General features: G+C 34.7%; 1 protein-coding gene across 1 annotated transcript in view; it reads right to left on the bottom strand.

Moving 5' to 3' along the window:
* Nucleotides 1-15059, bottom strand: part of LOC148939110 (uncharacterized) — a 121071-nt gene extending 106012 nt beyond the window's left edge. Inside the window, exon 1 of the mRNA XM_089107282.1 lies at nucleotides 14924-15059. Within this exon, the coding sequence (XP_088963408.1) occupies nucleotides 14924-14926 (3 nt within the window). The 5' untranslated portion in view covers nucleotides 14927-15059. The remainder of the gene's footprint in view (nucleotides 1-14923) is intronic.
* Between the last annotated feature and the right edge of the window lie 1923 nt (nucleotides 15060-16982).

Genomic DNA, 16982 nt, shown 5'->3' with positions numbered 1-16982 from the left:
TGCCATTTGGCTTATCATTTAGTCCAAATTGTTTTAGTCGCCTAATGAATTTTGTGTTAAAAGATAGCGAACCAGGAAGGAAAAAAGATACCTTGGCTTATTTAGATGATGTGATTCTGTTTAATGAAAACTTGGAAGACCACTTGGTCGGACTTGGAAAAATACTGGACAAGTTTGAAAAAGCAGGTTTAAAATTAAAACCAGAAAAGTTAAAAATAGTAGTACCAAAATTAGTATTTCTTGGACACCTGATAAACCAAGGTACTATTTCACCAAATCCAGAAAAAATTACAGTCATAGAAAATTTACAGCCTCCTAAAGATCAAAAAAGCTGCAGATCAGTTTGTGGGTTATTAAGCTATTTTAGACGATATATTAAAAATTATGCCACAATAGCAAAACCTTTGACGAACATTTTGGAGAAATCAGGTACATTCGAATGTCCAGAGGAAAAAAAACAAGCACTAAATGAAATAAAAGGCAACTATTACTGGCACCAATACTAAAACTACCAGATTTGTCACAAGACTTCTGTTTGCAAACAGATGCTTCGGGGTTATGTATTGGAGCCATGTTATTAAACATAAATTCTGAAGGAGTAGATTCAATAGTTCAATACGCCAGTAGGTCACTGACGGAAGCAGAAAAAAAATACTCGACAGTTGAAAGGGAGTGTTTAGCAGTTGTAGTATTTACAGAATATTTTCGACAATTTTTACTTGGAAAAAATTTATTTTACGAGTAAACCAAAAATCATTAGTTTGGCTACATACGATGCAAAATACTTCAGCCCGGCTGACACGGCGGATACTGCGTCTGCGAGCATATTCATGTACCCCAATATATATAAAAGGCCGTACGAATATTTTACCAGACTATTTGTCACGAAATCCAGATAAGAAAGAAAATGTGATAGCAACCATCCAGAACGAACTGGAAGAGGTAGAAATACTGTCTAATGAAAATATTTCGAAGCATCAAAATAAAGATGATTTTTGTTTAGCAATAAAATCCTTTTTATCAAAAGGAACGAAACTGCCAGAGCACTTTAAACATTTTTTAAAGGACATAGATAATTTTGATCTGGACGAAAATAAAAATCTTCTAGTAAGATACCATAGACCATCGCAAGAATATAGAAAAATGACTTAAGAATTATTCCAGTAATTCCAAAATCTCTGGAAGGAGAGGTTTAACAGATGGCACATGCAACGATTGTCTGTCACATGGGAGAAGCAAAAACTATGGGGATACTGAAGGGAAATTTTTATTTTCCAAAAATGTACTCAAAAGTAAAAGATTTTATACAAAGCTGCCAAGAGTGCGCCAAACAAAAGTCGCCACCAAATACATAGGGCTGAATTAGGTAAATACCCTACCCCTTCAGGGGTAGGAGAAATAATGCCAATAGACATTTGGGGATCCGGCGGAAGTTTACCAGTTTCCAGGAAAGGAAAGAGGTGCGTACTAACCATAGTAGACCATTTTAATTCATATTTATACGCTTTTCCAATTAAAGACGAAAAGACAAAAACCATTTCGAAAGTTTTGGTCAATCGCCTATTTCTGGAACACAGGATTTTTCCTAGAGTTTTACTTAGCGACAATGGGCCATGTTTTAGAGCCAAATTATTAGACGAAATTACAGAATATCTGGGGGTTAGACGATGTTTTACCTCGTCTTACCTGGCAGCAGCTAATGAGAACGTTGAACTTAAGCATTGAGAAATAGCTTATATGCTGTTTATACATACAAGAGAGGACTATGAAAATTGGGATTAAAACATACCATTCTTAGTCTTTGCAACAAATATCGCTTTTTCCAATACCTGAAAGGAAATCCCATTTTTTTTGTAACATGTGAAAGATCACAAAATCTGTTTAGAAGACATAAAAAATGACAAAATATTTTACAACTTAGACCAATATAAGCAGGAGATGGTAATGCGAATGAAAAAAGCTATGGAACTTAGTGTGAAAAAAATTCACTTATTTAAGCCCAAATTATAAACTATCACATTGACACGGAAACGAAAAATTCAAAATGAACAGAAGGCTTCTCATTTTTTCCAATTAGTCGTTATCAGAAGAGTACTTCCACTTTAAAGGGATTAGTTCCTTCATGAAATCTGCCAAATATTTTAGAATTTTATAGACGTAATAATTAAGATCGAAATAGTTATAAATATTATAGATTGAAAAAAAATTTACAACCAGATCATCGCCAGAATTGCATTTCAATATGACATATTATTTTTTAAAATAAAATTTCTTATACTAGAAAGACCTTAAATAATAAAACAATCTTCTAATTTAATACATTATTTTACGATAAGGGTGCACATTAATGGCCGTATGTGAGCAAACTTTTCGTGACATGTATTATTTTTATATGTGTTTATAAAAAAACATGTAGCTTTCATTTGACTATTCCTAAGGCTGAGGAATTGAAGTAAATCATGTCACGATTAAGACAATTATGTCGCGCAAAAACCTAACTAAAAATGGTCTAAAAATCAACTGGAAAATACAGTGCGTTTAGAACACTAAATAAATACTTTTTGACGGAGAACCAAATAAAACAACACAGGTTGTGATAATAGACAACTCTCCACCCCTTACAACACGGAGGAACGTTGGGAACATAAAGGAAACCTAAGAAACATTTTCGCTTGAAAGATCTAATGAATAAAACAGGAAACATACAAATATAGGTTTAGAAAAGGACTGTAGTACTGAAAAAGCTGAAAAAGACTTGAAAAAACCCTTAGGCTTCATTGAAGTAAATAATAAAAAAAAAGAAAAAAAGGGTTCAAGTTGAAAATACAGCCAGACAGAAGTGAAGTAAAAGAAATTGGGTGACAAAAGGACACAAGTTGGTCGAAATTTAAGGCAAGACCGCTTAAAGTTGGGAAGTTAAAGCGAAAACAGCCATGTTCGCTTATATGTTTAAAAAAAACTACCGTACGTAAAAAAAAGAAATATGGAGATAAGGATATATTCCATGGAAAAGAACCGCCTCTTTACTAAAGGGAAGAGCCTATGGGAAGATTGTAGCTACAAATAAAGAGTGCAGATATACATAATATATTGTTGTGTTTCGTGTTCTTAATAAACCTATTAGATTGAACAGAATCACAAGAAAACCGTTGTTGAACCTACCAGACGCTTTTTATGGTGATCAAGCACCAAATAGATATTACTGAGGTGAGGGCACAACAAGAAGGTAAAAAGTCAGAAAATTCCTTCTCAAGCATTTTCAAACTGATTCGCAAGCTACAAATTTAGCTATCGTTGAATATAATTTTGAAAAAAAGATATATATTCTTTTTTTAGAAAAGGATAAACCGTGCATATTTGAATGACTACTGTTAACCCTAGTATTATGCAAAAAAAAACTTGCCTCAGGTTTTTGACAACCCTTGAGCACACGTAGCGCGTAGCGCATAGACGTAGTGTGAGTTTTTATTTTGCGCATCATAGCGCATAGAACTGTGATTATATTTGCAAACTCGTGTTACCAAGAAATGAACAATAAATCGCTCCCCAGAAAAAAAACCTTATCTAGATGGAAATAGAAAGAACCACTTATTATAAAAGCTTATTAGCCTCAACTTGGGGATATTTCATAGCTGCTATCGTGATTATGGATTAATTATATATGTTTTTAAATATTGGTATTATAGGAAACATCAAACTCCTGGAGGGATAGATGTGGGAACTCCTGTCTTCAAAAACCATAATCTATCGCAAAAAACTAATTATTATAAAAAAAAAGTTATCTACAACCACAGACAATTCGGTTGGCACTATGATTTCATAAATATGAAAGTAAAAGAGAAATCTATGATTGATAATGAAGCGATTTTATTACTGTGTCCGCAATAATACTTGTTACTGTAAATAAATTAGTAATTCGAGTGTTTACTGATGAAAAAAAAGAGTTATACCACTTTTTAGTGTTGCTTTTCGAAAAATTGACTTAAAAAAAAAACATGCTCTATGCTTTAAAGTATATTTGTTACTTAACATAATTGTGTAAGTTATTACACAATGCTTATTTATAGTATATATGCTGTTTGAATTTACTTTAAATTTTAACTAGTGATGTAATGTTATATGTAAATGTTTGACCTCGAGTCAAAGTATTAATAATTTTTTTTATTGTGAAAAAATCAGTTTAGTGTTTAGTTTGAAAGAATAATCCAGCAAGAAACGTAATTTTTCGATTTAAGCGGGTTATTATTTTTGGAGTAATTAAAAAAGTGGAGAAAGTAATTAAAAGTAATTAGCTTTCGAATGCATTGACATATACGAAAATTGAGTGTTTCATTCTGCTATATATGTAAAAATTTATGCTTTATATGTATACTAATGTAGATATTTGTTTTTGATACATCACTAGCTATTTTTTTTTTGGAAATCAAATTTTTCGTAACATCTTTTCGAATCAATTTTTCCTTAGATCATATTTTTATACATTTTGGGAAGTTACAAATTTCGAAGACACTTCAAATATATCTTGATACTATCATCGCATACTCAATCAACTGATATTTTGGAAACTATAGCAGTAATACAGACTTTACTACAAGTTCGTCAGAAAGTAAGATAAAATCAGAACTTAATTTAGGCCTAGAAAATGTGCTACATAGCCCAATGGCTTATGTTATTGAAACCTGTGAAAATGCATTGTGCTGGAAAAATATATGAAAATTTAAAGATCAAAATATAATGTGTAATTGATCAAGGCATTCCTAAAACAAAAAAAAATCGGTACATCAACCACGTCACACGTTGCATTAAATTATTAAAAGGAATTAAATGTAAAATCAAATAATTCGTAAACTTGTATAATATAACTTAAAATCTAATTTTAACAAAATCATTAACATTATATTTAAGCCGCTTGGGGGCAAGTTAAAACAAGATGTGCATATGTAGAGGGTAAAAGAGTAATTGTCAGTCCTAGAGACACAGAAAAAGAGAAACAAGGATGAATTTCAAATTCAAATCCTTCGACAGAAAAGAACATGGCCTATATTGGACCAGAAACATGACCCTAAGGAAACTCATTGAGGGTATATGCACATAATGACCCAAACATGGCAGCATAATAGCTTTAGACGAAATTAAGTTGTTTTAAAAGTAAAATATTGAGAATTGGGCAATTCTTCTTTAAATGGGGAGTATAGTGGTAAAGATTTCTAATTTAGTTAATTATTAATTTAGTAAAAATATATGACGCAAATATAAAGTTTTTAAATACAACTTTTTATTAAGATAAGAAACATATACTGCTAAGTTCTGTTTAACGGGACATTGAGAAATTACAACTTCCTAGCGATTACGTGGGAAGGTGTGGTTGATAAAAATGTATAAAAGCTACATTTTATCGGAAGGGGAATCTTATACTAACTTTATGCCGGACTGACCTCTGGTCCGTTGTTTTTAGAAATACCTTGGAATTTTGTCTTACCATTGTAGGTGTCTAAGCATTTTATTGTATATTATTGTTCTTCTTGAGACTTGTGGCCTACTCGGGACAGCCAGTCCCAGTAGACAGAATATATCCGATTATATTATCTGTTAAATGAATAAAAGTATTATATTTTAGACTACGTTTCTACGATCTACTTTTAGCTTCTCGAACATACCCTGTCGGTACGCCTCATTAGTTCGGTCACAGCCTAAGGCACGCTACCAAAGTTTAAATTACCTTAGGGCCAGAGTTTATCTCCACTATAGAGGGAGAATAAAGGCATCTACGATTACACCCCCCAAATACCATAAAATAACACTTCACAACAATTGGATAGGATGTATTTCGCAGCCGTCATATCGATTTATTGGCTGTTTTAATGAGTGCTGTCACGGCTGAGAGCACAAAATCCTCACCACCCAATCTCTCAACTACCTCTACCAATTGCATGGAATTACACGAGTCTCTTTGTGCGTGAGCATAAGAGACTGCAATGACCTCTTGTTTTTTAACAAGATTTTAATTCAATGGATCATACAAATCTATGAGAGCGGCTTTGGAGTCTAAGGCAACCTTGACACTCTGTTGGAGTGAGTTTTGAAAGTTCTTAAATCGCAAAGTGGCCCTGTCACCGCTAACCGTTTGCACAGATTGACATCCGTGACGCTTGCAATGCTTCATATGATTGTTTAACTTAATTTCTGACCGGAATCTAGAAAGGAATGTCGTGCAATAATGGCATTCCCCCCCCCCCTTTGTTCCATTTACCCTCTCCCAGAACCCGACTAATGTTCGGTATTGGAAAAAAATGTCCAATTGAATCGGGATCACTGGCTGGCTTCTAAAGAAGCCAAACCCAATGTTCCACTGATTCAACGGACGGAGCCCTCACTGGAAATATAACCCCCTTTTTTACGGTTACCCGCCTCAAATTCTGTTTCATATTGTAGCACAGTAACACCAATTTTTAAATGTGCATTAGCCCGCTCAAAAAAAAGTTATCCCATTAAGTGTTACTGGATATTGATCATTTAAACAATTAAAATCTACTTTAGGGAAATTTGGACTCCCATTAACTGCATAATTGTCCAACAGTGTCTTACTAGCATTCTCTTGCAGAGGCTTGTGAGCTGACACAAGAAATGCATATTTGAAGCATTGAAGCCCTGTATCGAAATTGAAGCGTTGTACACCTCTACACTCCTTTAAATCTTCATTATATTTTAGTCCCACCGCCCCCTCCCCCCCCTTAAAATAAAATTCTTTTTAAATTTACCCACAAAAAATCTAAACTCCCAATAAATAAAACCACCGACCCACTACCCACCTCAGTATAATTATACAATTTTGTTACTATATTATCAACCCATTCCATAAACCACCCTAAAAATTATTCAGGTCCGGATGAAGTGGTAGCATTTCAGTACGTAAATAACGCTCATACACCTCATCCGCCTTTTCATTGAAATAAATTATTTTTTATGCGATGGCAGCCTTAATCCCATCCCTCCCACCTCCCTCCCGAATCACTCTTTCAAGAAGGGCTCGAATCAAGCCCACATAGGAGTGTACTATGTCTACCAGATCCGTTATGATGCTACCTGATGTTAGTGAATTAAATCGGTCCTCAAACTCAGACCTTTAAACATATACATTGTGCAAGGCAGAGTCAATTAAATCAAAATCGGGCATGACATGGGGAGTTATGGGGACTTAATTCCCTCCACCAATTTTTTCAATGGTGAGGATTTTACATGGCGTTGAATCTCCCAACTCACTCAACAAACCCCTAAGTTTATCAGAACTGAGACGATCAGCCCTTTCGAGGGTAGCTGGTTGAATCATACGCCCTGTAGATGTACTTCGTACATTAATAAAACTATACCCAGTATTTGGAGGAATCATATTGCAATTGTCATCACCAAACATATCGATTAATAACTGTTCAATCCATTCCTCTGACTGTACATTGATATTATTTTCGATTTTTGATGGTGGTGGTAATAAAGGTATTTCCATGTCGTCAAATAGATTATTGCTCCTTAAGTTTGTTGGCGGTTGTGAGAGATCCTGTACATTTATCTAAAAAATGAATGTGATGTTATCTTTTCTTTTACCAGAAAATGAATATTTAGATTGTCTGTCTCTGTGTGTGTGTTTGTGTGTGTGGGTGTGTTTAATATGATTCTTCGAGTGTAACCTGGTATAAGAAAGAGAAATTACACCATTTTTTTTATATGGTGATGTGACACTTCAATTTAGCTGAAAAAATATTTTCAGTGTTTAATGACCTAAATCCGTAGAACCGCTACCCTTTTATTACTTGTTTTTAATTCTTAATTCATGCTAGATCCTAACATGGACATTGAGGTTTTTTTATAACACACACACTGGGATAGATATATACAGAGATAAGAGAGAGAGAGAGGATACAATTTTTCTTATGTAATCATGGAGAGAGGTAACTGGTTCCATGTGTACATCAGCTTCATGGAATGGGAGTACGGTTTGCATGTCGAGTGTGGCAGTTGACCAGTTGACAGTTGGTTGGTGTATGATGGGTCCGGGTGGTTGTGTCATCTTGTTGTGAGTGTTCGATGAGGGAATTGACCAGTTGACAGTTGGCTGGTGTATGATGGGTCCGGATGGTTGTGTCATATTGCTGTGGATGCTGGCTGACAGCTGGATAGTTGGCTATTGGGCGGTTTATCGTTAATGTTGATTCTATTGATGGATTCGACCTACGAGCATTTTGTATAACCGTCGGTCTGCTGACCACTGGAGTCGCTTCACCCCTTCTTATCTTCTTAATTGGTAGAGGGAGCTCTGGAAAGTGCATAAAAAAAAGTTTGTTTTTCATGAAAAAAATCTTGAAAGATAACCATCAGTCCTCATCAATAGTATGCACAAGAATAAGTTTTTAAAATTTAAATTAAAAGTGTCATTCTATTTTTCTGATATGATTTAGAGATGTAAAAAAACTGTCAGAAAAAAACTGTCCGAAAAAAAAAGTTAAAAAAAACTAAAAAAAATTGGTCACTACAAACATTATTTTTCTAATAGTAAAAGTCGCAACATATATATCTATATCATTCCCATTTTGAAGTTGGAAAATATTAAATGTGAATTTCTTATGTTTTAAGTATGTTTCATGACATTCTAAGAGAAGTAAAAAAAGTTGAAAAAAGTAAAAAAAGTTAAAAAAAATTGGTCACTACAAACATTTTTTTTCTAATGGTAAAAGATACGACACACATATCTATATCATTCCCATTTTGAAGTTGGAAAATATTAAATATGAATTTTTTGTGTTTTAAGTGTTTCATGACATTCTAAGAGATGTAAAAAAAAGTTTAAAAAGTTTAAAAAAAAGTAAAAAAAGTAAAGAAAAATTTTGGGGAGGGGGGTTTGGAGGGGGAAGGGGGGGGGGGGTAGATGAAGGGGTTTGGAGGGAGGGGGTTGGATGGAGGGAGGTGTTGGAGGGACGGAGGGTGTTGGAGGGAGGGGGTGGACGATTGTGGCACTTTGGGCCGGTGGGGAACGAATGACTGGAACTTTGGGCCGAAAAAAAAATAGGTATGATTTACCTCGTGTACTAAGCTCGCAAGTCATTTAAATTCAGTGTTTACATACTTTTTTTCATGTTTTGATATTGCTCTTTACCGACCTCTGGATATCCAGGTTCAAAAAATATTTAACAATCTGTTAACTATAATAGGGTATGTATAAATTCTAGTAGAATTAATTTCTTTATCCCACTATGAATATAAAAGAATAACTTACTTCTTGTGTGTAGCTTTCGTCAATATTCCTTTTATTTGAATGCATCATTATATTTCAAATGCCAATTCCGAACTGAGAAGATAACAAATTGTCTGAGTTTTTATAGCCGTGTTCAAGGTTAAACATAAGTCAACCAAACCTAACAAATTAAATTACAGAAAGAATTTCACAACTTCAAACAAAGGAAACGAACTACTAGCATGAAAACATCCCGCACTTTGAACAGAGATCAGCACAAATTTTCACGGTGGTTGAATTCCGGTCATTACACTGTCTGCTTGTATTGGCGGGACTGTCTTGTTGTAAGCATTATAGATATTTGGTGGGAATGTCTTGTTGTAAGCATTGTACCTATATGGTGGGACTGTCTTGTTGAACAGATTGAACCATTACTACTAATACTATATGTTAACATTGGGTAAAGCTCAAAACTTTCAGCCCTTCCCTCGGGAACTTCGGAGGATTACGTCATCCTAAAATACATACTTATAATATTGTCGAACATGCTGAACAAAATGGCTATCTCAAAATTTTGATCAGGTGACCTTGGGAAAAAATGAGCGTGGGAGGGGGCCTGGTTGACCTCCATTTTTTATCACTTAAAAAGGGCACAAGAACTTTTAATTTCCATTCCAATGAGCCCTCCCACCATATTCTAGGACCACTGGGTCGAAACGATCACCCCTGGGGAAAAAAATAATAATAAAAAAAAAATAAACACGCACCCGTGATCTTTCTTCTGGCAAAAAATGCAAAATTCCACAGTTTTGTAGATAGGAGCTTGAAACCTCTACAGTAGGGTTCTCTGATACGCGGAATATGATGGTGTGATTTTCATTAAGGTTCTATAATTTTTAGGGGGTCTTGGTCTTTCCCCCTTTTTCCGAAAATCAGCCAAATTTACTTAAGCGCGTAACTTTTGATGGGTAGAATTAAACTTGATAAAACTTATCTACTTGAAATCAGCATTAAAATTTGATTCTTTTGATGTATCTATTTTTATCAAAATACCGTTTTCTAGAGTTTAGGTTACCAATGAGCCGGGTCGCTCCTTACTTACAGTTAGTTACCACGAACTGTTTGAAAAAAGTATGCATTCTTCCCACATATTATACGTAAACAATGGACAAATTATATATATTTTCAAGAGCTTTCCCCAGGGGCTGTGGGAGGTCAAATTAACTCCAAGGAAAAATTTATTGGGTTTCTAAACTATACTGAACAAAATGGATACGGTATCTCTAAATTTTGATCTAACGATTCTGAGGGGATAAGGTCATGGAAGAGGGCATAATTGCCATCCACATGGAAAAAATACATCTTCTGGGAAAGTTCACATTTTCGCAGATAGGAGATTTAACCCTCTACAGTTGCGTTCTCTGATACACTGATTCTGATGGTGTTATTTTCGCTAAGATTTTTTGAGATTTTTTGGAAGTGTTTTCCCCTTTTTTCAAAAATCAAGCAAATTTTCTCAGGTTCGTAGTGTTAAAAGATTAATAATAAAATTAATAAAACTTATATATTTTAAATCAGCATAATAAGCCAATTATTTTGATATATCTATTAGTATAAAATTTCCAGTTTTTAGAGTTTTGGCTAGTTTTGAATTGAGTCGCTCCTTACTTACAGTTCGTTACCACTAACTGTTTGAACACATGTGAACTTTAAATACCAATTGCAATTTTTCATTAAGTTATTAATCTCAGTGATTCATTAATAATATTGAAAAACAAAAACATATCTCGTTCGTGTTCTCTAGATAGGTAAGCTAAATAGCTTAGGTTCAACTTATAAGTAAAGGGCAATATTAAAACTTAAAACAAACAGGAACTAAATTCTAAAACAGTAAATTTAAACTTAAGTTAAAAAGGGAATTTTGAAGACAATTGACGCATTATCGGTTTTTCACGCGGATTCTAAGGTTCTAGGTGTTTAACCCCCCCCCGAAACCCCCTCCCGCAAAAAAAAATATATCCCCGCCCCCCCCCCCCCCCAAAAAAAAACACATATAATACTCCCCCGCTGAAAATACCCGCCGCAGAAAATACCCCCTTGGAACAGAACATTTTTTTTCACTTTTTGCTTCTAATATACTTTCCTTTCTTTTCGTTACCTCATAATTACTATATAGTCACCGATTAACCCCCACCCCTGTGGCCGTCCATGTTCCAAGTATAGTACTTATTGCAGTTTCATTTTATATCAGCCTATCAAATCCCTGGACATGATAGCTATAGGCTACAAATCATACAAAAGCTACTTATTCTTTTTCTTCACACTAACATTATTTGGCATTATTAACCAACGGTTCGTGCTAAATATGTCCGAAAATAAAATAAAACTTCACAAGAAAACAATATGACCCTAATAACCAAATTTTTACTGTAAGCTATAATGTAAATTTTTTATGAATAATATTTTTAGGGTCACTTCCCTTTAAATTCCCTGTTTCTCGACCTAGTACATAGTCTATAGCTAAATTTTACCTTATTAGAAAGGGACGGGGCGGGGAAGGCTGGTGGTGATATTTTACGGTAAGAAGTTTGTATTTAGGGATAGTTCTTAAGAAGAAATACAATTATGCCACATTTTCTTTAAATTCTTTTGTTTCTATCTAAGGATTAGCCTTCATACAGGTTAACTAATTGTTCAATCATTAGAAGTTGTAAAGGTAGGCCTAGATATTTAGTTAAATATCTGTAAAAAAAAAAAAAAAATACGGTATGTAAAGTAATATATGCTTGGGATAGTCACTGAAGACACCATCGTTTGGTTATTCTCGGTGAACCAAAGTTTTTCTGGGAAACACATAAATTTTTGCGTAAATACCCGAAAATTCAGGGATAGTGGAACTCAGCGGTGTCTGTAATCAAACAGTTCGTGGTAATGAACTGTAAGTAAGGAGCGACCCGGCTCAATGGTAACCGAAACTCTAGAAAACGGTATTTTGATACAAATAGATACATCAAAAGAATTAGATTTTAATGCTGATTTCAAATATATAAGTTTTATCAAGTTTAATCCTACCAATCAAAAGTGACGCATCTCAGAAAATTTGGCTGATTTTTGAAAAAAGGGGAAGACCCCCTAAAAGCTATAGAACCTTAATGAAAATAACACCATGATATTCCGCGTATCAGAGAACCCTACTGTAGAGGTTTCAAGCTCCTATCTACGAAAATGTGGAATTTTGCATTTTTTGCCAGAAGAAAGATCACGGTTGCGTGTTTATTTATGTTTTTTTTTTCGGGAGTGATCGTATCGACCCAGTGGTCCTAGAATATGGTGGGAGGACTCATTGGAATGGAAATTAAAAGTTCTAGTGCCCTTTTTAAGTGACCAAAAAAATGGAGGGCAACTAGGCCCCCTCCCACGCTCATTTTTTTCCCAAAGTCACCTGATCAAAACTTTGAGGTAGTCATTTTGTTCAGCATGTTCGAAAATATTATAAGTATGTCTTTTAGGATGACTTAGTCCTCCGAAGTTCCCGGGGGAGGGATGAAAGTTTTGAACTTTACCCAATGTTAACATATAGTATTGGTTATTGGAAAGTATACAGACGTTTTCAGGGGAGATTATTCCTGGTAGTGGGAGGGGGTGAGTGGGTCGGGGGTTATATGGGAGGATCTTTCCATGAGGGAAGTTTTCATGGGGGAAGGGACATTGCTATGAAGGGGACGCATGAGATCAGAAAATAAATATAAAAAAAACAAGTTTTTCAACTGCAACAGTAGCAACATCAAAACTTTAAACGAACAGAAAATATTACATATATGATTGAGTTCATCCCCTAGTCAATACCTCGCTCTTTAAGCCAAAGATTTTTTAGTACTTTCATAAGAGCTATTTATTCTAATTAACGGCCTTCGTGATTAAGCGGTCATTTTTAAAGGATTGGAACAAAATCCGTACTTTCGCTTAAAGAGCAAGGCATTGACTAGGGGGCGAACCCCCTAATATACATGTTAAAAATATATGAATATAGAAGTTCGTTACGTAAGTTAATTCGTAAGTTATGTATGTTTACTACTAATAAAAATGTTCGTAAATAAAATTAAACAACTTTCGAGAAAGCCATTTAGCCAAATAAAAGTAAACTAATATGCAAATTTTGTTTTAACTATTCATTTACGGTGAGCCAAGATCAAAAGCTGTATTAATTCAAAAACCTTCAGAAATTAAATTAAAAATAGTTTTATTAATTGAAAGTAAGGAGCAACATTGAAACTTAAAACAAACAGAAATTATTCAATATATGAAAGGGATTGTCCCCTCCTCAACGCTTCGCTCTTTACGCTAAAGTTTGACTTTCTTACAACTCTATTTTTTTAAGCAATGGAAAACTTTAGCGTAAACAGCGAGGCGTTGAGGAGGGGACAGCCCCTTTCATATACGGAATAATTTCTGTTCGTTTTAAGTTTTAATGTCACTCCTTACTTTCAGTTAAAAAAAAACTTGTTTTTATTTATTTAATCATCGTGTAAAAACGGGTTTCCCAAAGCGTCTTTGCTGTTTGACTGTAGCATCTCTCGCTGAACTTCTTTAGAGAGGCCCATATAATGCGAAAGAACAGTCTTTTTGTTTTATTTAAAATTTTGGAAAAAAGGGTTGCAAAATACTCCTTAATTGCAAATTTTGTAATTGAATTTTGCCAAACCCTAAAGTTAATCTGAGCAAAAAAACTTTTCAGAAATATCAAAATCGAATGTTAAATATCAATGTATCGTTTAATCAAAATATCGCCCAACAATAGCTTTTACCTTTATGATACTATATGGTCTATTTTATCACTTTACCAAAATGTAAAAAAGAGGGGGGTCAGTTTTATATATATGTTGGAGAGCTAATGTTTTTTTCAGTTTTTTCAGTGAAATAATTTGCATTTTCAATAAAAATATTCTAAAAATTATTTTTAATTTCTAGATGGGGCATCCCTATCCTCTTCCTAAAGGGCTGCTTGTGGTTATGCTAATTTATTTTCACCCTCTTTTCTACATTAAAAAAAAACTTTTCCATTAAAGAATTCATTTCCCTTCGAGTATTGATAAATTTATTGTTCTGGTATTTTCTTTATTATTGCTAATAAATTCAATTCGACTATCATCTTGAGAAACATGTCTTGGACAGGCAGTTGGCATTGGCTGTACTAATTACAGTTACAGTTAGTTTTACATAATTTTGCTCAATCGGATACTGGTCTTGTACGTAGTATCCGGTAACCTCACGTTATTAAATAAAGACCATATACCGACGTTAATGCTATTGACTCTCTTTGAGAATTTACGTAAACTATTCCATCAGCCAATGAAAAAGGCATATAAACAAAGAGGTTTACAGTAGCTCAATATAGTCCATAATGATAATCTGTATTTAGGAATTTTGAAAGCTATACACAAAAAAGACAAATACTATTACATTCCATTCAACATCATTCCCTTCAATACAAAATTTCCTACTGCCACAATATAGCAGGGACACTTAGACCTCATTATCTCACAAAGTAGTCTATATTACCCATTTTGGATAATTGATACCCTTAATGAGAAAGCTGTTTACATCGGAGGAGAAAATGACCAAACCCATAGTCAATCTACCCACATCTCAAGCAACTACCCCCGACCTCCGGGTCTTCCCTTATTTTCCTTACAACCTTACCATATATTGGAAGACAATTAGCTCCAATCTGAATCCAAATCCTCATATATATTAATAGGCAATCCAAGCTTAAAATAAAACACTAAAATTCTCTTTTAATTCTCTAAACAAAGTAGGCTACACACAGAAAAAATGAACTGGCAGAAACACACACAACGAAGACAAAAGCGAAAGATGGACTGGCCATCTGTAGGCCTATGCGTTTGGGATGAATTCTCCTGGAACGGAAGTCCCAGCTATCCATATAATGGCTATTCACTGGCCTGGGAATAAACTGTTTACACGAAAAGCTGTGGCTCTCCTGGGAGGCCCCTAGAGAAGCTGTCGTTGACAAATTAACGGCCAAGTCTCCAAGAAATAAGACACCGGGTAAAACCTTTTCGAATTTATATTCCAAATATTTTAGAGATTGTCAGCCCTTCTGTGACTCAATTCTTCGGTGATTAGGACGAAGAATTTGATACGAGGTTCGGATAATGTCGAAAGATAGTATTCAAATATTCCTCATATAACAATAAAAAAATAGATTTTGGCTTATGTCGTTTTCTTTGCAAGAAAAAATTGTTTGTTAATCTCCCATTCGGCCCGAAGCTCGATCAACGTCAATAATATATCAGACATTTGCAACGTCATCAAAATTCCCGGCGAAGTCGTCACTCTGCAATACAAATAACCTTGTTTACCAGTCAACAGGGATCATAGTCTTCTATTTTATGGATTATGACCTCTGCGTTTGGATACCAGTAATTAGAGTAAAATCCCACAAGTTTTAGTAATTATCAATTTACCATAGAGATCGGTTTTGACTTATTAAAATAGTGTGAATATCCGAGGATTACCGAAGTTTTGTGACGAAAATTGATTGGGTTTGATGTCACCTGTTTTCATCTTCTCCGTTTTTTTTTTTTTTTTTTTTTTTTTTGCCAAGTAATTTTGGTAAACTTAAAATATTATACATTGCCAATTATCTGAGAAATATATAACTAGTAAAAGCCTTCTCGGATTTATATTCCAAATACATTACACTATAATGGCATTAGTCTTCTTTTTCAAACAGTTCGTGGTAACGAACTGTAAGTAAGGAGCGACCCGGCTCAATGGTAACCGAAACTCTAGAAAACGGGCTTTTGATACCAATAGATACATCAAAAGAATCAGATTTAAATGCTGATTTCAAAAATATAATTTTCATCAAGTTTACTGCTACCCATCAAAAGTTACGCGCCTGAGAAAATTTGGCTGATTTTCGAAAAAAGGGGAAAGACCCCTAAAAGTTATAGAACCTTAATGAAAATCACACCATCATATTCAGCGTATCAGAGAACCCTACTGTAGAGGTTTCAAGCTCCTATCTACAAAAAAGTGGAATTTTACATTTTTTGCCAGAAGAAAGATCACGGATACGTGTTTATTTGTTTGTTTGTTTTTTTTTTTTTTTCCTTGGGTGATCGTATAGACCCAGTGGTCCTAGAATATCGTAGGAGGGCTCATTGGAATGGAAATTAAAAGTTTTGGTGCCCTTTTTAATTGACCAAAAAAATGGAGGGCAACTAGGCCCCCTCCCACGCTCATTTTTTTCCCAAAGTCACCCGATCAAAATTTTGAGATAGCCATTTTGTTCAGCATGGTCGAAAATATGATAAAAATGTCTTTTAGGATGACTTGATCCCCCAAAGTCCCCAGGGGGAGGGCTGAAAGTTATGAACTTTACTCAATGTTAACATATAGGATTGGTTATTGGGACGTATACAGACTTTTTCAGAGGAGATTTTTTCTGGTAGGTGGGGGACGGCGAGGGTCGGGGGCTATATGGAAGGATCTTTCCATGAAGGAAGTTTTCATGGGGGAAGGGAAATTGCCATGAAGGGGGCGCCGGACTTGCCAGCATTATTTATTGGTTATTGGGAAGTATACAACCATTTTCAGGAAGGATTTTTTCTGGAGGGGGGGGCTAGAGGAGGGGATTACTCTGGAGAATATTTCCGTGGAGGATGTTTCTTTGGGGTAAGGGACATTTCTCTGAAGGGGGCGCCGGATTTCCAAGCATTATTTAAGAAAC

Source organism: Artemia sp. Qi Xiang Cuo, unplaced genomic scaffold, assembly GCF_049724085.1.
Source record: "Artemia sp. Qi Xiang Cuo unplaced genomic scaffold, ASM4972408v1 HiC_scaffold_22, whole genome shotgun sequence".
NCBI classification, from domain to species: domain Eukaryota; kingdom Metazoa; phylum Arthropoda; class Branchiopoda; order Anostraca; family Artemiidae; genus Artemia; species Artemia sp. Qi Xiang Cuo.
Note: the sequence above shows the minus strand (reverse complement) of the source record. Positions and strands in the feature narration are given on the sequence as shown.